The sequence below is a fragment of the Trachemys scripta genome, chromosome 13 (assembly GCF_013100865.1).
Source record: "Trachemys scripta elegans isolate TJP31775 chromosome 13, CAS_Tse_1.0, whole genome shotgun sequence".
Classification (NCBI taxonomy): Eukaryota; Metazoa; Chordata; order Testudines; family Emydidae; genus Trachemys; species Trachemys scripta.
In genome coordinates, this window is record NC_048310.1 from 40,395,157 (window position 1) to 40,417,442 (window position 22,286).

Sequence of the window (22,286 nt, forward strand, 5' to 3'; positions counted from 1 at the left end):
GCTCTTAAACAGAGCCGAAGAGGAGCAGAGCCTCCAGCCGCGGCGGCTCTGCTCCTCCCCGACTCTTCAGCTCTGTTTAAGAACCAGGCTGCCCGAGCGCTACCGGCTTCGGGCAGCCCCCGTGCCTCCGGACCCTGCGCCACCAGAGCCCGGGAGGGGAAGTGCCCGGCTGGGGGCGCAGGGTCTGGAGGCACGGGGGCTGCCGGTAGCACTTGGGCAGCCCGGCTCTTAAACAGAGCCGAAGAGTTGGGGAGGAGCAGAGCCGCCATTTTCCTGGACGTTTGGCTTTTTGGCAATTCCCCCCGGACGGGGGTTTGACTGCCAAAAAGCCGGACATGTCCGGGAAAAAGAGGACGTATGGTAACCCTAGACACCAGGGGTTCCTGTTGCTGTGCCCCGGACTGGCCGCTTCTTGCTCTGGTTTCCTGCACTTCATTCTTCCTTTCCTCATCCCTCTGTTTCTCCTTTATGGAAGCCTGGGGACTAATTCATAAAGGAAGCAGGATAAGGCCATTACAAGATACTACAGGGCAAGGGTCACTAAGGCCGTGTTAGGGAGAAGCCATCCTCCGGACCTTTCCCTGGCCCTGGTGCAAGCCTCTCTGTATACATTGCTCCTTTCCCTACCTCTCCAGGTGCACAGTGAAAAGCAGTTCTTAGGCCAAATGAACCATTGGATTCATTAACTTGTTCTTGGCAATTTTTGCCAGCGGCAGGCACGACTGCAGAGGGCCAGATCATCTGATTAATATGCTGCTCCCACACTAATTGTCCTCAGCAAAGAAAAATGGCAACTGTTAATTTTTAATTAACAATCCTTTAAGTTCACAGCACTCACTGCATCTGTCATTTTATTAACACTAAGCCTAGTGCTCACAGGTCCAAGCAGAGGGAGGTTTGCCCAGCTTAAGGGCAGGAGGGTGATATAACTACAGCAGCTTAGATTAATGCAATATTAATATTGTCAATGAACTGAGTAAAGAGCTTCCCCCATTATCTACAGCTGGGTAACAGAGGTGAGGGACAAAATACTCTAGCAGCTTGGAGCCCAGCTCCAACACCCATTCTCAGTACAGCTCATGCTTCCAGTGGTTGTAACAGAAAGGGGAGGTTGGTATGCACAGACTCTTGGTTTTGATGCATTTTAATTTATTAGAAGGTTGACAATATTTACTGATATTTAGCACATTGGACTGTGCTCTGCAGACTTTACATTAACTAGTTAATCCTCACAGCAGCCCTGGGAAGTAGGTCGGTATTATCAGCTCGATTTTAGTCAAGGAACAGCGACAGAGGGGTGAAAATGAAGTGACTTAACCATGGCCACACCAGGAGACCTCAGAGCTGGATTAGGACACAAGTTGCTGGCTCTCTAGCCCTTGTTTTGAGCACTACGGCATGATTCTGCTAAAATGGATTCAGACGGAATGATGTGCAACATCTGCCTCTGCAGACTCCATTAGAGTAAACTGTAACCTATCAGCCAGGCTGATGAGAATGAGGAGGGAGTGGAGAGCATTCCCTTATGTGCCATGAGCCAGTGCAGGGCATTAGGTCAGTTCTTCAACTCGCCCAGGTGGAGCCTGGCAAAGTCTGTGGCCAGTTTCAGAGCCTTCTCTAAGCAGCCAACATTCTTGCCCGTAGCCTGGGCAGAGACATCTTTCCCACCACCTTTGCCATCCATCAGCCCCGACACCTCCTGCACCCACTGGTTGGCCTTCAGCCCCTTGTTGGCTGCCTCCTGGAAAAGCAAAAGAGTTCAGATTATTATAAAGACAGCGAAGTTTGGAGTCAATTCCAGTGCCGGCTGGGGGAAGGCAGGATTTCCAGGCTCTGTGCTGTGGCTGACAGTGCCAGGGGTTGAAGGAGCTGTCTTTTCCAAGCAGGCAAAGAGCCCCCATCTTTGTTTACATCAGTGGCTCAGACTACTGTACCCCTTTCAGGAGTCTGATTTGTGTTGCATACCCCAAGTTTTACCTCACTTAAAAACTACTTGCTTCCAAAATCAGACATGAAAATACAAAAGTGGCATAGCCACTAGTACTGAAAAATTGCTTACTTTCTCATTTTGACCATCTAATTATAAAAAAAATCAATTGGAATATAAATATTAAGAACAGCCATACTGAGTCAGACCACTGGTCCATTATAGAATCATAGAATATCAGGGTTGAAAGGGACCTCAGGCAGTCATCTAACCCAACCCCCTGCTCAAAGCAGGACCAATTCCGATTTTTACCCCAGTTCCCTAAATGGCCCCCTCAAGGACTGAACTCACAATCCTGGGTTTAGCAGGCCAATGCTCAAACCACTGAGCTATCCCTCCATCTAGCCCAGTAGCCTGTCTTCTGACAGTGACCAATGCCAGGTGCCCCAGAGGGAATGAACAGAACAGAGAATCATCAAGTGATCCTTTCCCTGTTGCTCATTCCCAGCTTCTGGCAAACAGAGGCTATGGACACCACCCCTGCCCATCCTGGCTAATAGCCATTGATGGACCTATCCTCCATGAACTTATCTAGTTCTTTTTTGAATCCCATTATAGTCTTGGCCTTCATGATGTCCTCTGGCACAGCGTTCCACAGGCTGACTGTGCGTTGTGTGAAGAAATATTTCCTTGTACTTACAGTTCAGTGTATAGGGTATAGAGCAGTATAAACAAGTCATTGTCTGTATGAAAGAAGTAGTTACCTTGTGCAGTAACGATGGTTCTTCGAGATGTTTCCCCCTGTGGGTGCTCCACTTTAGGTGTCGGTGCGTCCTTGCACTGCAAATCGGAGATTTTAGGTAGCAGTGCTCGGTCTGGTCATGCATGCGCAGTATCGTCTCTCGGTGTTGTTAGCGCCTCATGTAGCATGCACATGACCCAACCCTTTCAGTTCCTTCTTTACTGTGGAGCTCGAGGTACAAACTCCGAAGTGGGGGGGGGGGGGGGGAGGGCAGGTAGTGGATCACCCACAGGGACACAGATCTCGAAGAGCCATCGTTACTGCACAACGTGAATAACTACTTCAAGTAGTGTCCCTGTGGTTGCTCCACTTTAGGTGTCTATAAAGCAGTGCCCCACTGTGGACGGTAGGGGCTTGGGAGTTGTATGTTGTAGCAGAGAGCACAGTAAGGCCTAGTATAGCATCCAACATAGTGCACTGGGTGATGACATAGTGTTTTGCAAAGATGTGCTCTTATGCCCACGTGGCTGCCCCACATATATCGATTAGAGGGACATTGTTCAGGAAGGCTATGGATGTAGCCATGGCACAGGTAGAATGGGATCGGATGCCTGGTGGAGGTTCCTTGTTGTGCAACTGGTAGCAAAGTTGGATACAGGTAGCGCTCCATTTAGATAGAATGCTCCAAGGGCTGGGCAATATCGCTCTGTTATGGAGATACACAGGCTTGGGGATTTGCGGAAGGGTTTGGTTCTGTCTAAATAGAACACTATGGCTCATCTGACATCTAGTGTATGTAGGACAGCCTCTTGTGTATCCCCGTGTGGTTCAGGGTAAAGCGTGGGTAGGTGTATGGTTTGATTTACATGAAAGGACGTCGCTACTTTCGGTAAAAAACGTGGGTGTGTGGTTGTAAGATGATTTTGTCTTTAGTGAACACAGTGTAAGGAGGTTCAGCCATAAGTGCCCTGATTTCGCTGACTCATCTGGCTGCTGTGATCGCTACCAAAACACAACTTTCATAGACGTATGAAGGAGTGAACAGGGCGACAGTGGTTCAAAAAGTGCTCTCGTAAGGCATTTGGTACATGATTCAAGTCCCCTGGTGGTGCCGGTTGTCGGACTTCTGGGTGCATGTTCCGTGTAACAACGAGGAAGCATCTAGTGGTTGGGTGAGCGAAGACTGGCGTTCCCTCCATCTTATGGTGAAAGGTTGTAAAGGCTGCTAGGCATACTTTGACCGAGCTTATGGCTAAGCCCGATTCTTCTGAGTTCTAATATATAATCTAATATGATCAGTAGGGCGCCGTGACTGCAGTTAGTTTTTGTTGGCACCATAGTGAGAATCTCTTCCATTTCTAGAGGTAGGTATGTCAAGGGCTAAATCTCCTGCTATTTAACAACAGCTGTTTCACTCTTTCTGAACAGTCTGATTAGCTACGTTGGAACCATGTAGGAGCCATGTTTTGAGGTGGAGTTTCGCCAGATTCGGATGGAGAGTCCAGCCTCCATTCTGTGAGAGGCGATCCATCCACAATGGAAGAGGTCATGAAGCACACACTGTTAGGTGCGACAGGTAAGGGAACCAAGTCTGTCTGGGCCAAGTGGGAACAATCAGAATGTGTGCGCTCTGTCGGCCTGTATCTTGTGAATAACTCGTGGGATTAGAGGTATTGTGGGAATGCATACAGGAGTGATGTGTTCCACCATATGAGAAAGGCGTTCCCTAGTGACTTGGGTACTAGTCCCCCTCTGGAGCAGAAGAGTGGGCACTTGTGCTTTGCTGCTGATGCAAACAGGTCTATGGATGGATAGCCAGTTTAAGGACATTCATGTATTTCCCATTTGTGTTCCTCGGAGAAGTGTCTGCTTAACCTGTCCGCTGTTGTGTTCTGACACCCCGGAAGGTGATGCCACAATGGTTATGTTGGGGCGAATGCACTAGTTCCACAATTTCAGGGCTTCTGTGCAGAGAGAATGGGAGCGAACTCCTCTTTGTCGATTGATATAGAACATGCATGTTATGTTGTCGGTCAGTATGCGGATTGATTTGTTCTGTATGATCGGGAGAAAGTGTCGACACGCATTGTATACTGCTCGGAGCTCCAGGAGATTGATGTGGAGTTGAGTTTCCGCTGCTGACCACTTGCCTTGTATGGCGTGTTGGTCTAAGTAAGCACCACATCCTACCAGGGACGCGTCGGTCAGGATTATTAGTGATGGAGGGTCCTGTTGGAAAGGGATCCCTGTGCAGATGTTTTCTGGTTTCGTCCACCAGTGTACTGACGCAATGACCTTTGAGGGTAGTGTCACTTTCTTGTTTAGAGAGTGTTTGCTGGACTTGTACACAGTGCTCAGCCAGCCCTGTAGGCATATGTCGTCTCGCATGGTGCACGACGAACGTCGTGGCCGCCACATGACCTAGTAGTTGTAGGCAAGTCCTCACAAACGTTTGTGGGCTGCTGGTGACTGTCAATATGAGATTAGTTAAATTTATGAACCTGTGGTTGGGCAGCATTGCTCTGGCCTGTGTGGAATCGCGGTAGGCCCTGATGAATTCCAGTAGTTGTGTCAGGTTCAAAGTAGATTTCTGTATATTTATCTGCAATCTTAGTGTGTGGAACAGTTAGATGGCTGGCTGTACCCTGTGTGTTGCGTCTTCCCAAGTCGTACCTTTCAGTAGGCAATCGTCTAGGTACAGGAAGATAATCATTCCTCTCCTTTGTAAGTGGGCCGCGTCACTACCACAGAGGTTTTTGAAAAAACTTGAGGGGCAGTGGAAAGGGTACCAAAGGGTAGTACTCGGTATTGGTAGTGGTTGGACCCTACAGAGAATCTTAAGAATCATCTGTGAGCCGGGTGTATGGTAATATGGAAATAGGCATCTTGGAGATAGAAGGCTGAAAACCAGTCCCCCCGTCTAGTGTAGGGATAACTGTGGCCAGTGTGACCATCTTGAATCTGTGACTGCGCACAAATTTGTTGAGTTTCTGAAGGTCTAAGATGGGTCTCCATCCACTGATTTTCTTTTTGGTGAAAAAATAATGGGAGTAAAAACCCTTCCCTTTGTATTGATTTGGAACTTGCTCCTCGGCACCAAATTGTAGGAGATGGTTCACTTCCTGTTGTAAAAAGTGCTTGTAAGAAGGACCCCTGAAGAGGGACAGGAATGGCATAACCCGATCTTATGATCTCCAGTACCCATTGGTTCATTGTTATTGCTGCCCAAGCATAGTAAAATGGGCGCAGGCGGTGGCCAAAAGTTGGGGTAGGAGTGTCTAGCAGCACTGTACTGTGGGGGAGGTCATTCAGACCCTCAACCAAGACTTCAAAACTGTGGCTCGGTTGCAGATGTTTGAGAAGACTAGGACTTGTTCTGTGGAGCCCTACGTCTTTGTGGACGTTGTTTGTTTCTGTTGTGATCAAATTGCTGTTGTTGTGGGTGTTGGAAATATGTGTCTCTACCTTTCTGGTATGGTGTATACCAGCGTCGCTTAGTAGGCGGAGTGTATATGCCTAATGTGCACAGGGTGGCCCGAGAACCTTTCATCGTGTGTAAGACCTCATCCGTTTATGTGCAGAAGAGCTTTTCCTGGTCAAACGGAAAGTCCTCCACCTTCCCTTGGAGCTCTTTTGGGATCCCTGATGACTAACTAAGATGCTTTACATATTACGACAGCTATGGCCGTTGTTCGTGCAGCAGTGTCTGCTACATCCATTGAGGCTTGTAGAGTCGTATAGGCAATTATCTCTCCCTTGTTCATGATGGCAGTGAACTGGGGACGTTTGTCCTCTGGAAGGGCCTCTAGAAAGCCTTGCAGCTTGCTATAGTTATCAAAGTTGTATTTTGCCAGGAGGACTGAGTAATTGGCAACCCTGAATTGGAGCGTGGATGATGATTACACTTGATGACCAAAAAGGTCTAATCTTTTGTGCTCCTTATCCTGGGGGGTGGAGCGGAATTGAGGTAGTTTGCTGCGATGGTTGGCAGCTTCAACCACCAGGGAGTTGGGTTGTAGGTGGGAGAAAAGGAAGTCCATCCCTTTTGCTGGTACAAAGTACTTTCTGTCAGCCCTTTTACTGGTAGGCGGTACAGTTGCAGGGATCTGCCATATATTCTCTGCCAGCTCCATAATGGCATCATTGATAGGAAGTGCAATTTTTGATGAAGTAGATGTCTGCAATATTTGTAGCAGCTTGTGCTGGTTCTCTTGCACCTTCTCAAGCAGAATGTCCTGGCTGGCCTCTACTCTTTTGAAGAGGTCCTGAAACGGTTTCAGGTCATCTGTTGTACTTGGAGGTGGTGGTATGACAGCCTCATCAGGTGAGGAAGATGAGTTATGAGCTGGTGAAATGCCTTTCTGTTCCTGTTCTGAAATTTCTTCCTCTTCTTCTGCCACCCCTTCAAGTGCCTCCGATGTTTCCTTGCTCGGGGAAGGTGGAGGAGAATGAATTTCCTGTCGGGCTGGGGTAGAGGATCTACTATAGTGGGCTCTATACGCCGCCCAGGGGTCCCAGGGAGGCCACTGCATAGGGAAAGGTGGTGGTGGGCAGAATCAGGGTTGCCCATACCATTGTTGCATCTCATGAGATTGGCAGGGATTGGTTCTGGCAGCTTCCCATGGAGGTGGTCTCTCTGTAGGCGAAGAATGCTATGAGGAGAACTGGCTACCCTCTGCATCCTCCCTCTTCATCACTGTAGAGAGACTGAGGCAGGCGATGTGAGGAGCTGCTCCGTTCGTTGGCCCGGTGATTGCTCGGGGACGAGCAGCAGTGACTGCGGTACCGTTGAGACCGCTATGTCTTTCTGATGCAGAAACTGCAGTGGTGCAGATGTGGTCGGTGTCGTGCCATTATTGTGGTCCACCTTTATCGAGACAGTCAGCGCCATTCTCGATCTGTCTGCCGGTGCTGATGAATGAGTTGATGCCGACGGTGGCAGCATTGCCAGAGGAACTGGTCTCGGTGCTGAGTTCTGCATTGGAGTGGTCAGTGCTGTGGAGGAGGCATGACGTTTCGATTCCATGTCGGTGCAGCGGGGCTCGGCAGAGGTCCACAAGGGGCCAATTCTCCGGAGCCTCAAAGGTTCTCGCTTTAGATGAGCTCGGCACCGAGGATACCAATCTCACTGGGGACCTCTTCTTTTTCTGAGTGTTCCCTTTCCTGGAGGGGAGGGGGGGGGGGGGGTATCGCAGCTCATTTCCTAGATGGTTTGGAAGACTGAGCACTCCCGTTATTAGAGGTTTTGCTCAGAGAGCTCTGCTGATGTGGATTTGGTTTCCTGAGGAAGCTGAAGATATTTTTCCATCAAAATCATCTTGAGGCGGAGACCTTGGTCACGCCTTGCCCTACCCTTTAGGTTGCTACAATAAGCACATTTCTGGGGGATATGGGTCTCCCTCAAGAAATTTTTTCTTTGAATAACTGACTAATTAACAGTCTATGTATCTAAGAACTATATAACTACAATCTAAAACAGGGGTCGGCAACCTTTCAGCAGTGGTGTGCCGAATCTTCATTGATACACTCTAATTTAAGGCTTCGCGTGCCGGTAATACATTTTAACGTTTTTTAGAAGGTCTCTCTATACGTCTATAATATATAACCAAACTACTGTTGTATGTAAAGGGTGGCCTGCTGGGATTCCAGGCCCGAAAGCAGGATGAGCAAGGGCTGGAAACCAAGACTGGCAGCTGAGGTGAGTGGAGTAGGTGGCTGGTAGGCCTGAGCAGGGCTGGAGGCCTGGACCCTGTCTGCAAGAGAGCCTCCAACCGAAAGCAAGGTGAGTGGAGCTACATGGTAGAGACCCCTGCTGGCGAGGGGCCAGCAGCCAGAACCCCAGAGCAGCGACTGGCTCGGCCTGCCGCCACTCTGGGGTTTCTGCCCCCAGCTCCTGCCAGCTGAGGTCTCAGCCCGCTGCCAGCCTGGGGTTCCTTCCCCCCCAGGCCAGCAGCAGGTGCTGAATTGGACCCGCGGGGACCCCGGCTGGCAGGAGCCGGCAGCGGGAACTCCAAAGCAGGGCAGGCTGAGCGGCTCAGCCCGACCCCCGCTCTGGGGTTTCGGCTGCAGGCTCCTGCCAACTGGGATCTCAGCCCGCTGCCAGCCTGGGGGAAGGAACCCCAGGCAAGCAGTGGGTGCTGAGTTGGACCCACGGGGACCCGGCTGGCAGGAGCCGGCAGCGGGAACTCCAGACCGGGGCGGGCTGAGCGGCTCAGCCCACCGCGACTCTGGGGTTTTCACCAGCGGCCCCTGCCAACTGGGGTCTCAGCCCGCTGCCAGCCTGGGGTTCCTTCCCCCCCAGGCCAGCAGCGGGTGCTGAGTTGGACCCGCGGCGGGTCCTGCAGGAGCCGGCAACTGGCAGCGGAAACTCCAGAGTGGCGGCGGGGCTGAGCGGCTCAGCCCACGCCGCATGCCAAGAAAAATCAACTTTGGCACACTTGCCGTAGGTTGCCGACCCCTGATCTAAAACTAAATTTATTTCTAGAAGGAGAAAAATGAAGAGGCAGCACTGCCGCTGCGCTCTGTCTGCAGCGGAGGATGGTTGAGAAGGAGGTGCCAACGTCACCGCAAGACTACTGCGCATGCGCGACCCGAGCACTGCTACCTAAAATCTCCGACCTGCGGCGCAAGGACTCACCAACACCTGAAGTGGAGCACCTACAGGGACACTACTCAAAGAAGAATTTTAGTTTGTACTGACTTCACTAGTGCTTTTTATGTCGCCTGTTGTAAAACTAGGCAAATATCCAGATGAGTTGCTGTATCCCTGGAAGACCTCTGCGTACCCCTGGTTGAGAACCACTGGTTTACGTTACAGGCATCCCATGGAGAGAAAAGAGGGGTTGGAGGATGTCACAGAGTCCCCGGGCGATGCTCTGGAACTGCTCCCCACAAAGCCAGTCAGGATTTTGGGGAGCCTCCTCTCCCATGGAGCAGACTGTCTTCAGGGCAAGCAGCTCACATAGCTTCACCTCCTGGGTCTCTCCTGGGAGCATTCAGCATATGCCCCTCTGTGCGCTTCCCACAGCGAGTCCACCCAGGTGGGGTCCTGGGGAAGTCAGAGGGTCCTGCACCCCCACTTCACAGTCAGACGTGACTCTTAAGCCAGCCAGTAAAACAGAGGTTTATTAGATGACAGGAACACGGTCTAAGAGAGCTTGTAGGTACAGCGAACCGGACCCCTCGGCCGGGTCCATTCTGGGATCCCGCGAGCCAGACACCCCCGTCTGCCCTCACTCCTAGTCCCAAGCCAGCTCCAAACTGAAAACCCCCTCCAGCCCCTCCTTCTCTGGGCTTTGTCTCTTTCCCTGGCCAGGAGGTCAACTGATCTCTTTGTTCACCTTTAGCTATTTCCTTGCAGGGGGGGAGGGCCCTGGCCATTTGTTGCCAGGGAGACAGAATGTCAGTGATTTATGCACACTGGCCTTTATCCCACCACCTAGAGACTTAAGAAATGCATAGGGAAAACTGAGGCACCCACACAGTATTCAGAGGAAACATTAAGAACAGTCCCACTTTGTCACAGGGACGAGAAGCCCAGTACTTCACATGGTCTATAAATACAGCATCCAGGGTGAAAGGGCAGAGGGAGATGCTGGGCCCCAATATATACAAGATAATATCAGTGATAGGGAAGTGAGAGCCAACTGAACAAAGGGGGGCGGGGGAGGGGAAAGTGTGTCATGGGAAACAGGGAACAGAAGAGAGGTGAGTGGAATTCATCTAATGAATGGCCATGAGCCTGATCCAGAGCGATTTCACTCTGAAGGCTTGTCTACACAGAGGTTTTCAGGAACAGCTTTCAAAGTGGGTTAGACTACACTAGCAACAAGGCCCTCTTATTCCAGATGAAGAGTGTCTGCATGTGGTGTTATTCCAGAATAGCTGTTTCTGAATAACCCCCATTGTATATCCCTGAAACTACCCAGGAAGTTTGTCCTTAAATTGGACCAAGTTACTGAAGCTATTCTTCAGTATGGCATCCCTTCTGCACCTTGTGCCTGACCCGGTTCCCGCCCAGGCAGATCTAGGGACCACTGGCACAGAATTAAAGTGCCAAGCAAAGCAGCCGGTAGACACGTTCCTCACTGGAACAGCAGGGAGCTCTCACTCATGGAATATCTGCTGCACAGAGTTCAAACCTTCCTCTGTGCCCCCCACAGTTTGGGAACCACTGGGGGGAGGGATAGCTCAGTGGTTTGAGCATTGGCCTGCTAAACCCAGGGTTGTGAGTTCAATCCTTGAGGGGGCCACTTAGGGATCTGGGGCAAAATCAGTACTTGGTCCTGCTAGTGAAGGCAGGGGGCTGGACTCGATGACCTTTCAGGGTCCCTTCCAGTTCTATGAGATAGGTATATCTTCTCAGGATTTTTTTTTTTTTTTTTTTTAAACATGGTGGACACCCCTGTGCATGAGGGATGCAGGAATCCTGTAGTGGCCCCCAGCTGGTGGTGAGTGCTCTAACCCTCCATTTGAATGGCTGCAGGGTTGGGCGCATGGATGCGCGCGCACACACGGTACTACCTGAGGTACTTGGCATAAGCAGGTGATCTTTCCAGCTTCATTATCCACTGAGAAGAGCATGGCCGCAGTCTGAGGGGAATAAGCCTTGAATAGCTTCAGAGATTCATTCAGGGCCTGTGGAGTGACACATATATACAGAGAGTCATGGCAAGAACCAGTCCATCCCAGCATACCTTCCACCTGGCCTCAGAATACACTGCACATTGCAGGCTCCCACACAGATTACTCTGCAGCCCCAACCAGGACAGTCCCCAGTGGCCCTGAAGATAACTTGACACAAGCCATTACCAGGCCAAGATACTGGATCAAGATCTTCCTCATGCATTTTGCCTCGAAGCAGCACCTCTGCAGCACTCAGGCTGCAGGACCTGAAAAGTGATACCTAGAATACTCAAGGAGCTGACTGAGGAGATGTCTGAGCCATTAGTGGTTATCTCTGAAAAGTCATGGAAGATGGGAGAGATTCCAGAGGACTGAAAAGGGCAAATATAGTGCCAAGCTATAAAAAGGTGACTAAGGAAAACCTGGGGAATTACAGACCACTTAGCTTAACTTCAGTACTCGGAAAGATAATGGAGCAAATCACTAAGCAATCGTTTTATAAACACCTAGAAGATAGTAAGGTGGTAAGTAACAGCATGGATTTGTCAAGAACAAATCGTGTCAAACCAACTTGATAGCTTGTTACCCTGTCAAAGAGCTTTCTGGATAGAGGGAAGTGGTAAATGTGGTATATCTTGACTTAAGTAAGGCTTTTGATACTGTCTCACAAACTAAGGAAATACAACCTGGATGGAGCTACTGTAAGGTGGGTGCATAACTGATTGGAAAACCATTCCCAGAGAGTAGTTATCGGTGGTTCACAGTCAAGCTGGAAGGGCATATCAAATGGGGTCCCACAGTTCTAGGTCCAGTTCTGTTCAATATCTTCATCAATGATTTAGATAATGGCATAGAGAGAACACTTATAAAGTTTGTGGACGATACCAAGCTGGGAGGAGCTGCAAGTGCTTTGGAGGATAGGATTAAAATTCAAAAAATCCTGTAGTGGCCCCCAGACAAACTGGAGAAATGGCCTGAAATTCAAGGACAAATGCAAAGTACTCCACTTAGGAAGGAACAATCAGTTGCGCACATGCAAAATGGGAAATGACTGCCTAGGAAGGAGCACTGTGGAAAGGGATCTGGGGGTCATAGTGGACCATAATCTAAATGAGTCAACAGTGTAACACTGTTGCAAAAAAAGCAAACGTTCTGGGATATAATCAGCATGAGTCTTGTAAGCAAAACACAAGAAGTAATTCTTCTGCTCTACTCTGTGTTGATTAGGTCTCAGCTGGAATATTGTGTCCAGTTCTGGGCACCACATTTCATGAAAGATGTGGACAAACTGGAGAAAGTCCAGAGAAGAGCAACAAAAATGATTAAAAGGTCTAGAAACCAGCTATGAGGGAAGATTAAACAAACCTAATTTTTTCAGACTGGAGAAGAGAAGAAAGAGGGGACCTGATAACAGTTTTCAAGTACATAAAAGGTTGTTACAAAGAAGAGGGAGAAAAATTGTTCTCCTTAACCTCTGAGGATAGGACAAGAAGCAATGGGCTTAAATTGCAACAAGGGAAGTTTAGGTTGGACATTAGGAAAAATGTCCTGTCAAGGTGGCTAAGCACTGAAATAAATTGCATAGGGAGGTTGTGGAATCTCCAGATTTTTAAGAGCAGGTTGGACAAACACCTGTCAGGGATGGTCTAGATAATACTTAGTCCTGCCATGAGAGCAGGGAACTGGACTAGATGACTTCTCGAGGTCCCTTCCAGTCCTACGATTCTATGATTAGTCAGCAGAAGTGGGCTGCATGGAGGGTGGGAGCAGAGAGGCTGCATGGACTGGCAAGAAACAAGTCCCTGAGCACCAGGCACAAAGTCTTTCCAAAGGAGATGGAGCTCCCTCACTCGGAGAAAGATCTGGTGTATTTACAGAACTCCCAGGACAGGCTGTGTGTGTGGATAAGCTGATGCACATGGCTCCAGCTGTACTGTGAGATGCTGCCAGCCCAGGGGGCACGGTCAGGATGTGATGTCTGTAATCCCACTGTGTGCGCCATCCCCCAGCGCATTACTACACAAGGGACATGCCAGCAGCGCAATGCAGAAAGGTCCTGGACTCTGGTAATGGAACATAGCAAGGGAGATGCCGTGCAGATCGCAGTAATGGCCCCAGAAGAGAATTCTAGATCTAGAACAATGTTCTACTTCCCCACAGAAACCAACAGGCCTGCAGATACTATGGAGACGAGGGCTGTGTAAGTGGGTGGCTGGAGCTGTGACACATAGGGCAATTTCCGGCAATATCTTTGAAAGCTATTAACTCGATGTCTTATTGTGAGCCGGGATTGGACGTCTCTCAAGATCGGTGGGGAGACCTGGGAGCTCCAAGGACTATATTGAAAATGTGCCAAACACTGGACTCTGGGGACAAGAAGTCTTCAGTAGATTTCCTGCAGACTCCCAAGGGCAGGTTACTACAATTTCCTCCATCTCCAGTTATGGAAAATCCCAGCCTTTGGAAGCTAGGATCTAAGGCATGGGTCATTGCCTGCTGATCACCTGTTACCAGAGACTGGAGATCAGCCATTGCTTTATACAGCTCGGGCCTCTGAACTGCCAGCCTGGTTCTGGTTTGGAGTCAGAGACAGTTATGAACTTGTCACTACAGGGAAAACCCAGTTGTGGGTTCTGAAGGACTGACACCTACTAGAGCCTGAGACTGGAGTTGGGGTGACCTCCAGTGCCTATGGGTTTTTGTTTTTGTAAATAGGATTTCTCTGTAATGCTGCATGCTAACTTATAACTGCAGGCAATGCACCGGGCCTATCCTCTGGAGAGGAGGCAAAGTGCAGCCTTGTAGGCAGTCTGGTTTGCTGGCAATAGCACAGTGTAGGCAGGGAGGAGTGCAGCCTTAAAGGTCCCCTGGTCAGGAGGGAGTACAATGCAGGTCTCCGCCCAGGAGAGGTGATGGCTGGGAGATGGAAGTGGCCTCCTGGGACCAGAGGGGGGAAAGCAGGTGCAGTTACCCTGAAACTGACAGGAGGGATGGCTGGAACGAGAAGAGCTGGGAGGCTGTCCATGGAGAAGTTTAACAGGGGCATTCAAAGTGGATGGCTGCAGCCTCGTTTACCACGACTGTCCATTTACGACTGGTGCTTGTCAGTGGTAGAGCTCACTCAACCAGCACAGCCAAACAAGCGCCGCAAAGACGAAAGAATGGATTCAGCTCATGGCTACTTGAGATGGAGGGGGATGGGAAACAAGCTTGCTCCCGCCTGTAACAAAACCAGCTGGACAGGCTACAGAATCCAAGAAATCAGAGCTGGAGAATGACACTCCACTCTTCCCTTGCGCTTGTCCTAGGCTCCACCTAGTCCCTGCCTGGGGGCCAGCACAAGACACACTGTACTCATCTGGCTAGTTTTCAGTGTCCCATGTGACAGAACTTCCGCTGCTTCTCTACAAATCTTCCTGTTCAGAAATGTTTCCAGCCTGTATTTCCCTTATTCTAGCTACCTCCTTGGGCTACCCTTACTGGGGTCACTTAGGAAAGTCATTGAGAGATTTTTGAAGGGATCCCCATCCGCAGCCAGAGTCTGGAAGCTGGGATGTGGAAGCAGAGGAGAGCTAGAAGGACAAGTAACGGAGATCCTCACCATTCTGGTTATGTTTAGGGTGGGCTTAGTTAACCCAGAAGGAGGGGTGCAGAGACCCAGCACGTGAACAGCAGCACACACCACTCCCCACCCTAGTGTGTGCCCCAAGATGGAGGCTCTCAAACCGGCTATGTAATGAGTACGCTGCGGAAGTGTCCGCCTGCCCAGAGCACAAATCCAAAGGCTAGGTTCCGTGTGTACAGAGGGGCCTGGAGAGGCTGTTCTGCCCTGGGAGCTGGGTTACCTTTGCTGAAGCTCCACTCTCCAATTCCAGGACCACCAGTGGCTGGTTCGGATGACTGTCAATGAGCTGCTTGGTCTTCTCCAGCACCTGCGAGAATAAGCGGCGAGTCAGACTGTAAATCGGTGCATGTCGCTTGGACACGGGAGGTCCACTAGTGACAGGGAAAGATTTCAAACCTCTGCCAGCTGGAACTCCCCACCTCCCCATTCCCCTCCCTGATCACTCCACCCCAATCCTGCACGGACCCAAACACTGGGCCAGCCACAGGGCTGAAAGTAATTTACAGGACTTACCGGTACTGCCGGAGTCCTGAGGGGCGTGGTCTCAACCGGACGAGGCAGGGCCTCTCAAGATTTAAAGGCCCTGGGGCACCGGCTGTGGCTAGGAGCCCCAGGGCCTTTAAATCAACCTGGGGCTCCCAGCTGCAGAGGTGGCTGGGAGCCCCCGGGGCTCAGGGGCAAATTAAAGGGCCCGGGGCTCTGGCCGCCGCGGAGCTCCAGGCCCTTTAAATCCCCCCTGCAGCTCCAGTGACCAGAGCTGTGAGCAGGATTTAAAGGGGCCGGAGCTCCCGCGGCTGCGGGGAACCCCGAGCCTTGCCGGGCTGGGGCGGGGATTTAAAGGGCTCTGGGCTGCCCGCAGCCGTGGGGAGCTCTGAGCCCTTTAAATCCCGGCCCCAGCCCAGCCGCCAGAGCCCTTTAAATCCCCGCCGCGGAGGCCAGCGCAGTCCGGCACGGGGTACTGGCTTTTGCCGGTACACCGTACTGGCTTACTTTCACCTCTGCACATGCTCAGGGGTTGCATTGCACTCCTGGCTGGCCAGAGGTGAAAGTAAGCCAGTACGGTGTACCGGCAAAAGCCAGTACCCCGTGCCGGACTGCGCTGGCCTCCGCGGCGGGGATTTAAAGGGCTCTGGCGGCTGGGCTGGGGCCGGGATTTAAAGGGCTCAGAGCTCCCCACGGCTGCGGGCAGCCCAGAGCCCTTTAAATCCCCGCCCCAGCCCGGCCGCCAGAGCCCTTTAAATCCCCGCCGCGGAGGCCAGCGCAGTCCGGCACGGGGTACTGGCTTTTGCCGGTACACCGTACTGGCTTACTTTCACCTCTGGCCAGCCAGGAGTGCAATGCAACCCCTGAGCATGTGCAGAGGACGATCTGTGTATGTGACCCAAGAGAAGGTTGTGCTGTACACAGCCTCCCCAATGCAGTCACCAGTTACCACGTGGAGTCAGAAGCAATAACTACCACTCCATTCAGCTGCAACCCATGAATACCCCACATCAGGCCCTCGGCTGGCCCTGAAGCATTTTCCAGGAACTAAGGTGGCTCGCCCACCTTTCTGTCCAACAGCACCCCTGGTGGTCAGCTGAATACATTTATTACTGTTACAGAGGACTGTCCAACCTCACCCCCATGAGGTAGCTGCAGAGGCATGGGGCAAAACAAACAGAGACCTTGACTGGAAAAGGTGGGTGCCAGCTAGACCCCCACATTTAGGCAGCGCAGGCCCCTTCCACAGGGAGGAGAGCAGCATACATTTATTTGGGTTGGGAGCAGGAAGCAGAGGCCACACGGATGTCCACCATAACCCCCATCCCACCAGCGTTATCCAGCTGGGCTAACGGGCTCACTCGTTTCTGGACGTCTGCTTTGCTTGTGCGGTCCAGGTCATCCATAACCTTCTTCAGTGCTCTGAGCGCCTCTCTCAGCTCATCCTTCTGCCACTGTGGGATAACTGCGGTAGCCAGTGTCTGGAAGCAGAAGAGGGGGGTTCAGGCTCATGGCCTATCACAACAGGAGGCCGAGGTTTCTGTGCTCCCCACCCTAATGAACTGGCTTTAAACCCAAAAAGCCACTCAAGCAGAGCACCCAGCAAGAAACTCCCTTCCCAACGTCACACATGAGACACCTAGGATACTTCTGTGGCCTCCATCACCGTACTGTCCCAGTGCCTCCCAATCTCTAGCAGATTTAGCCCCTCAACACCAGTGTGAGGCAGGACAGGGCTATTACTGTTATTGGAATAGTGGGGACTGAGGCACAGAGATCCAGGGACGTTGGCAGAGCAGGGAATTGAACCTGGATTTCCCAAGCAGCACTTTAGGCACTAGACACAGGTCTCATGTACCCTTGGGCCCCAACTGCTAAGTGACTTGCTTTGATTTAAGAACCCAGGCTAAGGCATCTCTCTCTTCTCTGCTTCTGCCAGTCTGATGCAACGCTCCTGGAGGGGCGGGGTCCCAACCCACCTCACTGAGGTCTGCAATCTCCTTCTGCACGTCCTTGTTGGGAGCAGTCTGGACCTTCACTTTGGCATCCAGGGCAGAGAGCGATTTCATGAGGCTGTCCGCATTCCTGAGTGCCTGAGAGAGCAGAATTCAGTTCTTAGCTCCATTGGAGGGCTACCGAGCACTGGGCTGTCCAACACCATGCGACAAAGGACAGAAATACAACCCGCGAGAGAGAGATGTTTCCACAGGGAGCTACAATGAAGATCTCTCAGCAGCAGAGCTCAAGAAGGTGGTGCTTGTCTATTAGCCAATCTCACACCCAGTACCTGCCACTCCCCTCCTAGTACTGGCCTATGTCAGATGCTTCAGAGAAAGCCATTAAACCCCACAAAGATGCACCTCACTGACCCTGGGAGAAAACACCCTCTTGACACCAGCTGGGGACCAGTTTACACTGCCCAGCACAAGGACTGGAACTCTTGTGATGTTTAGTCTTTGTTCACATAATTAATTGCAGCTGACAATATAGTGGTTGTCCCAAGAGCTCTGTCTCCACAGCTCTGCTCCAGGGCCGTGTTCTTTGTGCCATTTGCTCAGTAAGCGCAGAGAACACTTACAGATCTATCATACCAAGAGCTGAACTACTTCCCTGGGAAAGCATCGTCCCATAAGACACCAGCCCAAGCATGGAAGTGCAGCCACTACAAAGCTAGCAGGAAGCATTTCTTCTCCATTTCTCTCACCCCTTTCACCACTCTTTGCCATCCTTCCTCCCACCAACCTGGCTTGGCATGGCCTGGCAGGAAATCAGACACTGTAATCACTCCTGTTGCACTGCCAGTCTGACTGACACAGCTGGAGGGTGTGCAACAGTATTGCATGCAAGGCTCCCCAGCTCCACCCTCTGGCTGGAGGCCTGGCCAGGGAACCTCCCACCCAGTTCTCCTAGATCTGCAAGGGCATCACTCGCTTCCCCCACCGGGCCTGCAGCTCTGAAGCTAAAGTTAGAAGCTGTAAATGCTGCAGGCACCTGGGGTCAAATGCTCAGTGGTATCACCCCAGTGGAGTCAGCGGTGCAAGGACCATTTAAACCCAGTGGAGGATCTGGCTCTTAATCTTTAATACAGATGAAAATCTCTTGTCCACGATCAGATTGCCACACGCACATGCTCCAGGAGGCTACTCACTATACTTGGATTTCACAATGATCCCACTTCTCTCTCCACTTACCTTCAGCGCCTCAGCACCAGTGATTGCAACTATCCTCCGGATGCCTTTAGCAATCGCTTCTTCAGAGGCAATCACAAAAGGGCCAGCATGGCTTGAGTTCTGCAGGTGTCTTTGGAAAGAACAGACAAGGTAAGATGGCTAAAAATCCTATCACTGCCTCCCCATCCTCTTTCTATTCAGATACTCACGTCCCTCCACAGAACTCGACGGAAGTGATGGAGCCAGCGGCACTGGAGGGATCGGCCAGCATGTCCTCCACGGGGATGCCAATGGAGACGACACGCACGGGATCGGGGTAGGTCTCATCAAACACAGCCCGTAGGCCCTGGATAGCTTTTGCTGCTGCCAGAGGGCAATCCTTGGCATACACAGTCTGGGGAGGTCAAAGCAAGGGGAATCAGATGGGCACTGCCAGCACAGACAGAAATGCAGATACAGGTTAACAGCTGTAACCAAAGCATCAGAACTTCTCATCTCATTTTCAACAAGCAACAGTTGGATTTGTCTCTGGGTGAGCAGCCTCAACTCTCACACCTTCTCCTCAGACATAACACCCGTTCTGTGCTAACCGCTGCTTAGAGTTAGAGTCATAGCCTGACAGATTTCAGCATCCAAATTAGCCTATGGCTAATGGCTCATCAATGATCCAGTGACACCTGTGTGCTTTTCCAAACCTGGAGAACAGTGACCATGAGTACTCTACTGGCCAGCCCACCAAAGACATGTCATGTACACTGACAACAGGTGCAGTGAATAAAGAACAGCCAATTTATATTCTGGGAAATATTGATGAGGCTCCCAGAGTTCAGTTTAAACCTGTATTTTCCCGTGAAAATAAGGCCACATCTTACCAGGAAATCTGAGTTTACACCAAAGAGGCCAACAAAGAGCAGCTCCTTACCCTCCAGTGACTGTGGTTCTTTGAGATGTTGTACTCAGTGTGGCTCTCACTCAATAGCAGTGCTATGAGAAAGAAGCCGCTCTGAAACACGGGGTGCAGGTATCCCTAGGATGGGATGCACATTGACACACACTTGAGGAACGTCTCTTGCTGAGAACATGATCCTCATGCTCTCAGCTTTGCAGTACCATTGCATCCCGCTCAGGACTGTGCCACATTACAGATCAACACTGGCCACCTCCAGACCCAATCTAACATGAAGGGCATGCAGCTAGAAGACAGAGAGCCAGCTCCCGTAGCAGGAGATATTCAGGTCATGTCTGAGATGAAACCTCTACCCATGAAACACGGGCAGAGCCATGCAGGGTGATCTGCTGTGAGGAGACAATGGGGATCCTTGATCTGCTCTGGTCAGCCAATTCCACACTTGCTCACACTGCACAGCTGACAGTCAAGAGGGTGGGACAATAAGGAACTGGGCTGTCAAGGCAGCACGTGTCCTTCTGCCTGCCCCACTCAACATCAGCCCCATTTTTTCTGCAAATTAATGCCCTGATTCTCCACTTGGCCCAGGTTTAGGAGGTAGAGAAGGAGTCTGCGTGTAGCATCACCACCACCACCACAGGGGAGTGAGGCGGAGGGTTAACTCAATGGACCGAGCACACTGGCAAGCTGAGCCTGCGGTCCCACCATCAGAGTCCTCCAGCAAGCACCCTCTCCCCTGAGCACACCTTGGCTTCCTTTATCATTTGGTTGGCAATCTCTTCTGTTTTCTTGATCTCCTGGGTGGACATGGCTCCCCTGGCAGTGAAGTCAAATCGCAGCCTGTCTGGGGCAACCAGGGACCCTCTCTGGTCAGCGTCCCCCAGCACCGAGCGCAGGGCAAAGTTGAGGATGTGGGTGGCAGTGTGGTTGCTCATGATGGGTCTCCGCCTTGGCTGCAGGGAGCAGAGGGAAAGCAATTATTAAAGGGCTCTGTTGGAGGGGCTGCCACGTGCCCCCTGCTTACACACCGTTGGCCCAGCCCAGTGAGAACTGACTATCCATGGGACAGAGAAGCAGGAGGTTACAGCTACAAATCAGTTCTGCTTCAAGAGAAATCTGGGCCAACGCAGGATGGAGAGATCAAAAGCAGCTTCTGTCTTGAGGCTGCTCTGGGACCAGCATCAAGGAAAACAGTCTCAATCCAGTTCCCAGGACCCCTGTCACAGAGATCATCTCCCCAACTGTCCCGCTGGTTGGCGGTGCTTGGTGAGAGGCCGTGGACGGGGCGAGGCACAGTGGGGGGAGTGCACAGGGCATGGCAGGCTGCCCATGTACAGGAGAGAAGAAGATTTTACATGCTAGGGTTCAACCAAGTATCTTCTACCAACATTGAAGACACCCGAGAGAAAGAAAAATTTCTTCAAAAAAGAACTGGATAAGTTCATGGAGGGACAGGTCCATCAATGGCTATTAGCCAGGATGGGCAGGGACGGTGTCCCCAGCCTCGTTTGCCAGAAGCTGGGAATGAGCGACAGGGGATGGATCACTTGATGGTTATTTGTTCTGTTCATTCCCTCTGGGCACCTGGCATTGGCCACTGTCAGAAGACAGGATACAGACCTTTGGTCTGACCCAGTATGGCCGTTCTTATGTCCTTATGTAACTGAAACCTCGTAGAGACCAGGGCAGCTGGACAATCCCTTCCTAGCCAGGATTTCACTAGTGCCCCAGTCTAACCCCCATCGCATTAACTCTTTAGGGCAGAACACAAATTCCAGCCGCCAGCTCCTGGGGGACTCGTGGCTCAACCTTAGCTCTACTAAATGACATCTGCTGGGATGCCCTGGTGGGAGCAGGCAGTGGCCTCAGAATGGTGGAAGAAAAGGAGACACCGATCTCTCACGGAAAAGAGAGATGGTGTCACTCACCGTAGCATTACTCTAACTCACCTCGTCAATATACAGACGGACTTGGTCTCCCACTTTCAGGCTCCCGTAGACCATTCCTATGTGAAGCACATAGCCCCCCCGGATCTGCACGTTCTTCACTGTGAACTCCGTTTTCTGTACCAGATGGGGGAGAGCACAGACAGCAGGGGAATTGTCGTTATTATTCCACCCAGCATCCTGGATGGCAACTGAAAAGCCCCCAGAAGAGTAAGTCCCAGGAACACAGGCCTCTCTGGTAGCATGAGCAGCATGGTAGCATGGGTCGGCCAGCTCTCTCTGGGGACTGACAGTTGCAGTGGGAGTGGGGGACAAACAGGGAACCAGAAAATTAAATTAAGACCAAGGAGGAAAGGTGGCTCTGGGGAGTGCAGTGCAGAGCTCAGTTAAGCCCCGATTCAAATCACTGAACAATCGGCCATTACCGCTCGGCAGGTCAGGATCACGGACAAAGAGCCAAAGGGGGGGCCTGCAGATTTGGCCTCCATCACATGTGAGCACTCGATCATCTGTACCGTTTACCTGCACACACCCCTGGGAGGCAGGTCAGGGCTAGTCTCCCCATTGGCATCGACAGGATTAAATTCAATAGTGCAAACTACTTCACTTTGGCAGGAAAAATAAATAAATCAAATGAATAGCTACAAAATGGGGACACCTGGCCAGGCAGTCATACTGCTGGAAAGCATCTAGGGGGGTTCTAGTGGATCACAAATTGAATCTGAATCAGCAACATGATGCACTCGCAAAAAAGGCAAATGTCATTCTGAGGTGTATTAGCAAGACTGTGGTATGTAAAACGTGGGAAATGGTTGTCCTGTGCTCAGCAATGGAGTACTGTGTCCCAGTCTGGGCACCGTG

At 51.2% G+C, this 22,286-nt stretch overlaps 1 protein-coding gene across 1 annotated transcript in view; it reads right to left on the bottom strand.

The window, feature by feature from the left end:
* Positions 1-1,128: 1,128 nt before the first annotated feature.
* The window catches only part of AARS1 (alanyl-tRNA synthetase 1), a 39,256-nt gene continuing 18,098 nt past the window's right edge, over positions 1,129-22,286 (bottom strand). Inside the window, exons 13-21 of the mRNA XM_034788359.1 lie at positions 21,429-21,542; positions 20,226-20,432; positions 18,782-18,966; positions 18,594-18,702; positions 17,382-17,495; positions 16,764-16,883; positions 15,140-15,226; positions 11,193-11,306; positions 1,129-1,741 (exon numbers count right to left, since the gene is read on the bottom strand). Of these exons, the coding sequence (XP_034644250.1) occupies positions 1,556-1,741; positions 11,193-11,306; positions 15,140-15,226; positions 16,764-16,883; positions 17,382-17,495; positions 18,594-18,702; positions 18,782-18,966; positions 20,226-20,432; positions 21,429-21,542 (1,236 nt within the window). The 3' untranslated portion in view covers positions 1,129-1,555. The remainder of the gene's footprint in view (positions 1,742-11,192; positions 11,307-15,139; positions 15,227-16,763; positions 16,884-17,381; positions 17,496-18,593; positions 18,703-18,781; positions 18,967-20,225; positions 20,433-21,428; positions 21,543-22,286) is intronic.